The 9358-nt window shown below is 42.6% G+C and overlaps 1 protein-coding gene across 3 annotated transcripts in view; it reads right to left on the bottom strand.

Annotated features, from left to right (window-relative positions):
- Positions 1 to 311: 311 nt before the first annotated feature.
- LOC148025219 (uncharacterized) overlaps positions 312 to 9358 on the bottom strand; it is a 63760-nt gene continuing 54713 nt past the window's right edge. Inside the window, exons 5-6 of one of the 3 annotated variants that reach the window (XM_087695012.1) lie at positions 1377 to 1466; positions 312 to 1120 (exon numbers count right to left, since the gene is read on the bottom strand). In XM_087695012.1, the coding sequence (XP_087551138.1) occupies positions 795 to 1120; positions 1377 to 1466 (416 nt within the window). In that variant the 3' untranslated portion in view covers positions 312 to 794. Of the gene's footprint in view, positions 1121 to 1213; positions 1271 to 1365; positions 1467 to 9358 lie in introns of those variants that run through there. The other 2 variants (XM_087695014.1, XM_087695013.1) reach the window with 2 other exon arrangements.

The raw sequence follows: 9358 nt of genomic DNA, 5'->3' as shown, positions 1-9358 counted from the left end.
AACTAACCTTTATTGGTATTAATGACTTTGAAGTTGGCTCATTTCAAGACAGATGCTTGTTTTCTCTACCAGAGAAGACATTGGATTTGAACATAAGGAACCACATAACAATTCAAAAATCAACCATAGATATTTGTTTTGAACATTCATTGCGACTTCCACTCTACAATAATTACAAATTGAATCAGATCAAGAGAGCCTAACATTATAAAGCTCTTTAGTGCAGCACCACACATTTGAGAACTACACTAATGTTACCAAAAGACAAGCTGTCTGTGCATTATAGTACCTCTTTAGTGTGGCACTGCACATTTGAGAACTGCACTATGTAAACCAATGAAATTAGAACAATAATGTTACCAAAAGACAAGCTGGCTGTGTGCATAGATTTGTGCACATGGCACATGCATTTTCCAGCACCTTCAGATTTAAGTATTCTGTTTCTTCCATCTTCATATAGATTCAAGCTTAGGAGAGCTACTATTACAGGTACATGGTTGTGGCCTCAAGCCTAATGGGATCTGCAAAACTGAAGGAAACACTCCGGAATGCTGCAAAGGAGAGCAACAGGAGACACTTGCTTTTGGGATTTTTTTTTTTTAAACTGCAAGATCTTCATATAGATTCAAAGTTGAGAGCTATTAACAGGTAAATGGTCGTGGCATCAACCCTTAGCTAATGGGATCTCCGAAAATGAAGGGAAACACTCTGGAATGCTGCGAAGGAGAGCAACAGGAGTACATTTGCATTTGAGGATTCTTTTAATTTAAAAAACTGCAAGCCTGCATTGATGCTCAGTCTTCATCTGACGAGACTTCTGTTGCAAAAGAATCAGTTCCTATATCATGAGCAGTGACTGGTTTATGTCTATGGAAAACAATTTGCCCTCTTTTCCGTTTCCTGTCCTTTCTACTTCTCTGGCTGGAGATCTCATCTGGCCTATATTCTTCTTCCATCTTCCCACCAGTTACATCTACAAAAAATAGGCCTTCAGCCTTGCTTACTGGAGAGACCTCACCGTCGAAGATGGGACTCTTTAATCCAAATTCCTGGGTTTTCTTGGAGGTAACCCAGTTTAAGATTTCCTGAAATTCTTTGTTCTCCATTTTCAAGAGCCAACCTTCAACATCATCAAAGAATAATTAGGTTTGCTAACATAATACACAACAAATCAAGCACAAACAACCACAGTTTCGAGCCACAACAAACTCACTTTGATCTTGAGTAGCTAGACGAGGGAATGAGGGACATGCATGCAAAAAAATGGGCCCTGCAAGCCAAACCAGCAGACACTATGTTTGCTACCTAGAACATAGACTTTGCCACCTAGCTGATGTCTACGTTTACCAAAAAATGCTTTCTCACCAGTAACTTACACATAATACTCATAGATCTGCTTCTTCTCCAGTCTGCAATCTTCCTTATGAAGTTTGTTAATGGGAAAACCTCAAGTATCAGCACGCTCTCTGAAATGCATTTATGGTTTCATGCACCTACTTGCAATTGATCGTAGGTGAAACTAACAATTGGACACTCTTCCTCTCAATCAAAGAAAGAACAAGCAGTCATCAGGGAGCTCACTTATCCATGTTAAAACCCACCACTCTCCAATAATCAAAAGTTATGGGAAACGTTTTTAATGAATGCCAGATTACAATCATAGAATCAAACAAGTAGTTTTTTTAAAACCCTGACTCGCAACCTTGCTGATTGCCATCTTACTAAAGGAATCAGCAACTAAGCTCAAGCTAAGCCACCAGCATCATATTTTACCAAGGCTGTACTAATTGTTGCAATTGGGGGTGGGGGATAAGGATATCCCCAAAAGAGCTTTTAGCATGAAATTCATATAAAGGGGCTCTCTAAATATCGGGGAATTCTCAACCATTTAAGGACATCCCAACGAAGACTAGGGAAGTTCCGAATTAATATAAGTGGGAAACGCATCATAATTCCAAGCTTATAAAAGAAATCATGTCTTCCTTTGTCTGTGAAATAAGTGGGCTATGATCAAGTGCACAAAACTCAAATAACAAGAGAATGCTCAAAAGCATATAATCAATGGAAATGTAATGATGATGGAACTAAATGTAAAAATTGAATAAGCAAGGCACAATGTAGTTGAATAGGCAACTGCTGAAGGAGTTGAGCAGAAGCAAGGAGAGTGAGCAAAAGCTAAGGCCTTGATCCAAAAGGCAATAGGGCAAACAAGGATGCAATCGGGTAGGGATACTCGAAGGAAATAGGGCAAAGAAGGGTCGGGGACTCAAGTCTAGGCCGTGTGATGCATAGGAGGTAGGGACTCTTGAAGACGAGGTCACAGGGCTGAAGATAGAGTTGAAGATGTCACAAATTATACAAGGTTGTTACGTCTGTTGGTGTCCAATTAGTACTGTCCGACGTTAGTACAATCCTGAACCAACTAATTAATCTTGAACATATCTGCAATGCTACGTCTGATGCAAAAACACACAATTTTAAGGCCTACACTTAATGTTGAGACTCAAAACAGTACACTTCAAACATTAAAGTCTTGAGGCAGTAGGAGAGAGCTTGGAAGTAGGGCATTCAAAAGTTAAATGGAAGAAAGCTCGAGAGCTTGAGGTAGAGAAAGAGCTTCACTCTTGAGGGCTTGAGGACTAACAAGTGCATTAGTGGCAAATAATATGAGAGAAAGAGAGAGGAGAGAGAGAGCTTATTCACATCGCCAAGATAAATCCTCAAATGCATCGGCTGCTCAAGTTTCTATACTCCCAAGGATCCACAGCCCCCCAAAGAGCAACAACAACAATGCTCCCATGACCCTCCCAACTCAGTTGCCTTTTGATGCTACTGGTCGTGTCATCATTCCATCGGATTGCGAGTATCCAGGTTCTACATCCCATGCTATCAATGGACCTTCCTCCTTGCAGGCTGAACTTCAAAGGCCCAGTCCTTTTGCGGTGCTAGGAGACTTCTTTGAAGATGGTGTTTTGGAGACATTGGCAGCAAAGGCCCCATGCCCATGCAACAGAAACTCAACCATCTTGAGCATTTGTGCCAGTCTAGTCCCGAGGTGCCTCTTGCACACTCATCCTTTTCTGTTTGTTGAATCCATTGTATCTTGTTGATATATGATGGCCTAGAGCCACCATGCACTTTGTAATCTTGTTATCCTGTACTTTTTTCCTTAAGTAATATAATTTACCCATTACGAGAAAAAAAAAGAGAGAGCTTGAAATTTGAAATTTGAATGAGAATAGAGGGAGAATATTATAAAAGAGAGAGAACCTGTTTTTGGGGGAGAAGAGAGAGAGAGGGTGGGCGGGTTTTGGGGGGGGGGGGGGGGCGGGGGGCGGGTGCGGGTGTGCACGCGCGCGCGTGTTCAAGAGAGGAAGCCCTTAGTCAGCTGCTAAAGCAGTCTAAAAACCATTTGCAAACAATCGGAAACAGCCATCCAAAGCGTCTACTTCAATGGACACTTTTTGACCCACACGTGGTAAAGGATGCAATTAGACTAGGTTTGGGGGGCACGGGGGGGGGGGGGGGGGGGGGGAGGTTTGGGTGTTGGACGTGCCCGTCCAGCCCTGTCAGTCCGTCGCGTGACCTAAGACCCCGCTGGCACCTGTCGTCCGTCATGAGCAGCCCGTTGCCACTATTGCACTGACCTGGAGCCCCACAGCACCCGCTGTGAGCAGTCCGCCTCACACTGACCTGGAGCCCCACAGCACCCGCTGTGAGCAGTCCGCCTCACACAGACCTGGAGCCCACTTGTCCCATCGACCTGGTCCCGGTCACGTGTGCCTATTGCCCCGATGATCTGCCACCCGCGGCTTGGCCTATCATGTCGCCTGCTACTGCTTCCTATCACCTGCGATTATTGCCTGCTCCTCAACAGCCCATCTGATCCATCAGTCCCAATGATGACGACTACACTGTCGGCTTGTACCGTCGTGCTTTGATACCAGTTTAATGACTATGAGCGGAAGCAGAGAGAGAGAGAGAGAGAGAGCACGCACATTAATCGAGGTGCTGAACAGTGAGAGAGTGTGAGAGTGAGTTGACGAATAGGTGTGTACCAGTGTGGTACACACAAAGAATAAAATAATGTATTTATACTTAGGGTACAGTACACTTGTACCCGCTAGGGTTAGTTCACGTGTGTGAAGTAATATATACACGGGGAGCGTAAAGGTCCTTTACACCCAACATCTAGTCCCGAGGTGCCTCTTGCACACTCATCCTTTTCTGTTTGTTGAATCCATTGTATTTGGTTGATATATGATGGCCTAGAGCCACCATGCACTTTGTAATCTTGTTATCCTGTACTTTTTTCATTAAGATATATGATGGCCTAGAGCCACCATGTGTGTGTGTCTACAAGAGAGGAAGCCCTTAGTCAGCTGCTAAAGCAGTCTAAAACCATTTGCAAACGTTTGGAAACAGCCACCCAAAGCGTCTACTTCAATGGACACTTTTTGACCCACAGGTGCCAAAGGTCATTGGATGCAATCTGACTAGGTTGGACAGGATATTGGACTAACTAGACAAGACAAGATGGATCAAACTAGAGGTCCTGTCCATTGGACACACAAACTTTCGCGAATAGTAAAATGGAGTGTGTCATCATTCACACGAATTCTCAATTTGACTAGGCAACAAGCACTCAAAGGTAGGCGTACGGAACTGCAAGAGAAACCTGTGTTTTGACTGTAGCCTGGGCCCTATAAATAGCCATCTGGGGCAGCAAACATTGCATTTGGTGGCAGAAAAGCTGTCTCTTGCAGTACCAAAATGGCATGGACAGTCTGCGGCAGTGCAGAAGCAGCAAACTGTGTGTGTTGACATAGAGGCTGCATTTTAACTGTGGTTACTGCATGCCAGTCTTAGGAAATCCTTCTCATAGCTACAAGCTAGCTCATTGACCCCGTAACGACTAATTTGAAAGATGAGAGCTGGCACACCGGTTCTCACCCAGCTGAATCCATCCCAAACCTTTGGTTCTCTAACCATACGCACCAGCATATCAAGATCTTTTTTTTTTAAACTAAACTTAAGAAGAAAGGATGGGATCATCCATGATTCAGTGGGCCCTATCTGCTTATTATGCAGCAACCCCAGTATTCTCTAGCACACCCGTATACTAAAAAGGGCACTAATATCTGCCATTACCTTTTCATTCACAAATGGAAATCAGAACGGGCCAAGCTGAGAGTGGCATTGTGAAGCATTTCTATTCCTGTCGTACAATAGGTAGCATCATTTTGTCTGTGGAAGTGTGAGTCAGTTAGGCCATTGAGTAAAAATAGTCAGACAAAATGCAGTCACAGGCTGTATTTTGGGTAGCAACAGGAACATGGAGGCAGTATGGAGCTGTCAGAGACATGCAACACTGTTGATGATCAGCAAACACCTGTGTTTTAGTAGTTGGAGCAGCCGCACCCCCTCTAGATGGAGTCATGGTTTTATAGAGGCTGTTGTGGCAGCAAGACAAGCTTGCATGGACAAGGACAGAGTACAGCGGCTAGAGGGTGAAGAATTTAGCACTGATGAATATAAAGAGATGATGGTGTTGGTGCTGTAGTTTCAAATGATTGAGATCTAGACAGTATAAGACTCCTATTAGCTCCCTTTTATAGAGTTGGACAGGTTTATGATTACCCAACATGCACTTTCGAAAGTTGACTTTCTTTGGCCTCTTGTGGCTATTCTAGGGCTCAATAATTTCTGTCATTAATTGGCATTTACTTTTGACTTGATTAAGCCTTTCTTAACAAGGTCTTGCTTTCTTCATAGACAAGCAAAGGGTTTATTTCAAGCCAAGCAACTATACTTCAAGTGGTACAAATAAGACAGCTACAAAACAATTATAGGACGAGCTACACTCCTTCACTAAGTAGCACCTCCTTGCATTTGAGGGTATAAAGTAGTTTTGAAGGGCAGAAAGCATCAAGCATTTGTCAAGTGCCAGTAGGTGTGAAGATTTGCCAAGGAAGCAAATGAAGGCAATAAGCCCCCTTGAAGTGAGGTTGTCTTGAAAAGGTGCCCTGAAGAGTCTGACCAGCTTTACTGCCTGTTCAAATTGTCTGACTGAAGTACTCATCTGCTACATGGCAATTGGTTGCTTGAGTGCCTGCCTGCCACATCATCAAGATCTAAGTCGTGCTGCCCAGATCAAATGTCTGCTGCTGTTCGAACAGTCATGTGCTTTAGACATAGTCATGGCTGCTGCTAATGCACTCGTAGCTGCAAATTGACTGCTCCACTCAATCTTGGATCGGTTGCATGCTTTGCTACCAATGATAGGCTGACTATCAAGCTTGTTGCTCTGAGCTGATAATTAGGATTTAGCAAAGAAAACAAATTAGAAAACACATGGGTGGAGCTATTGTGATCACTTGCCACCTTTGCATGTCTATTTTATTGATTATTTAATTTATCCTTAGTAGGTGTGTAAATGATTGTCACATCGCCACTTAATACGCCTGAGCCCCTGTTCACACACTAATTGGCCTAAGCCTAAAAATTGTTTGGCCTTAGATGTTCACACAAGTGTCTCACGTGTCTAACAAGTCATGCCCCCTCAACACCGTACATGTATATTCTATAAGACACAGACAATCAGAGCTAACAACAATATTTCCCTATCTTGTCACATTGATCAACGTGACAACTGCACTCACCAACCATTAAAAGGGCAACCATCTCTTTTTGTTATCTCTATATTAATTCATTAACCACTTTGTGTTGGATGGGTGTGTTGTTGGGAATAAAGGGCCACTGTGCCTTTTATACGTGCTCAGGTGTGAACACACCCTTAGCACTTGTATTTTAGTACTTTACATATAACTATCACAAAAACCTAAAAGAGGTACAACTCTTTGTACCCACAGATCCTGCATCTCACTCTGTACCGTTGCTCACTCTCTCTCTCTTTCTCTTTGCCATTGCCATTGCAAAATAATGAACCTTCATTGAGCCTCTCGGTTACCACAAACTGGTATCAAAGCTGAAGGCCATCTCGACCGCACTTCCAAAGCTTGTCCGAGCTGTGACACAGCAAGTCGTCAGTCTGAGTCAGGTCACCGGACTGTCTAGTAAATAGGCGCAAGTAGTCAGCAGTCATCAAATAGGTGCAAGTGGCAGGCCGTGGCAGGCCGTGGCAGGCAGAGGCAGGTGCAGGCCACACAGGCAGGTGGCAACTGGCAAACAGTCGATGGGCAGCCGTCGACAAGCAAACAGTTGATGGGCAGCCGTCGCAGGTCACATGCTGCCCAACTTGCCAACATCTCTTTTTTTAAGAAATTATTTTTTGGGGGGCTCTACAAGCTATCACATGCGCTAAGCACAACTTGACAAATCTCAGGGATCTGGCACGCATTTACTCCCAAATTTTGGGGATTTCAGCTGAGTAAAACTCGTGGAATTTTGCACTCTCGAGTCTCAGAAATTGGGGCTTTTCATGTAATTGCAGAAATTGCAGTGGGACAAGTACAATTTCTTGAAATTTTGACACATTAGACCCCACACAATTCGGGGCTTTTGCAAAATCTACAAAATTTGGGTCAAATTTGGTCTTGGTATGTACTTGCAATGCAATTTCTATGCAAATTGAGCATGTTGGGCCTTGGACAAATTTGGGGCTTTTGCAAAATTTGTGAAATTTTGGCAAAATTGACTTGGGATTCCACTTGGGAGTTATGTTTGATGTAATTTGAGCAGTTTGAGCAGAGAAATTTTGGGGCTTTTGATCGTGGGAATCCAATTTCTGCCCATGGATGCACTTGGAACAAAAATTGCAACTAAAATTTGGGGCTTTCTCGTGAAATTGATATATTAGCCTGTGACACGGCTGCAATTGCTTGTGGTGTGCTGTAGCACACATTTTATACCTCTGAAAATTAAGTTGTGAATCCAAAATTTCTACAATTACTTGAATTTTCATTGCTAGTTGATACTTGCTTTGTACCTTGGTTATTTGTGCGACAATTGGACTTATATTTGCTGACTTTTAAACATGGTTGGCACTAGTGATAGCAGCAATCTTTTGCACATTAAGAAGCTTAAGGGTGCACACAACTTTGCTATATGGCAAAAGCAGTGCTATAATGTCATGGTGCAAAAGAAACAAGTGAAGCCCATAAAGACAATGGGTAAAACCAGTAACCATGGATCCAGATGAGTGGGATAAGTTAGATGAGCTTGCGTGCTCTACCATAGAACTTTCAGTATCAAACACCTTGCTCTTCAGCATAGAGAAATCAAAATCTGTCTATGATATGTGGCAACAACTTGAGGAGTTATATCCTCAGAAAAGTATTGCCAACAAGGTTTATTGGTCTAAATTTTGGATAGACCTTCTTATGAAGGAAGGTGCAACCATGTCTCTACATTTCAATGAGTTTAACTCTATTTTCAACCAGCTGATTGCTTTGGAGTTTCACATTGATGAGGAGTCAAGGCCATCTTGCTATGCACTTTGCATGAAAGTTTGCATACTTTTGGGATATCAATGAGTAATTCTAATGCTAAGCTATTATATTTAGATGTAGAGAGCTCTTTACTCATCGAGGAGCTCAATAGGCAAAATATTTCAGCAAACAAGTCTTCCAATGCACTACATATTAGAGGCACATCCTAGCAGAATGGCAACTCTGATAACAAAGTATACAGCCAGTCTCGTGGAAAAAATGTGGAGTGCCATCATCGTAGCAAGAAAGGGCAATTTAAGAGAAATTACTTTAAGTGAAAGAAAGAAAAGAATAAAGGCAAAAACAATGATGATAACAAAAATGATAAAAATGATAGCCAACATGCAAAGAAGAGCAGTGTGAAAATAGAGGAAGTCAATATAGGTAGTTATGAGAGTGACAATGGCAATGATGTACTCTTTGCTTCTTCTTTTGGTGCACACTCGTTGATTGTAGATTCTAATGATGGCACGCGCACCTAGATTCTTGATTCAAGTGCTTCATTCCATGTAACACTACACCATGAGTGGCTTTCTGACTACAGTGGTGGTAGACATGGTGTTGTCCACTTCGGGGACAATTATGAATGTTACATTGCAGGTATTGGCAGTGTGCAATTGACATTTCAGCATGGTCGAGTGTTCCCTTTGCATAATGTGAGGCATGTACCTCAGCTCAAGAAGAGCTTGATAAGCATAGGGCAACTAGATGATGAAGGCGATCAGTCCACTTTTAAAAATAGCAAATGGAAGATATATAAGGGCTCTAGAATTGTTGCTAAAGGCTCTAAGAGTGACACTCTGTATTCATTACATATATCTAGTGTGCGTAACCATGTTGTCACCATAACCAAGCAACCGAGTGTGTCTTTATGGCATAGCCGATTGGGACACATAAGTCAAACTAGA

The sequence above is a fragment of the Lygodium microphyllum genome, chromosome 15 (genome assembly GCF_053477565.2).
Source record: "Lygodium microphyllum isolate KBCC chromosome 15, Lygodium_microphyllum_v1.1.10, whole genome shotgun sequence".
In the NCBI taxonomy this organism is placed as follows: Eukaryota; Viridiplantae; Streptophyta; class Polypodiopsida; order Schizaeales; family Lygodiaceae; genus Lygodium; species Lygodium microphyllum.
This window is presented reverse-complemented; position numbering and strand designations above follow the sequence as displayed.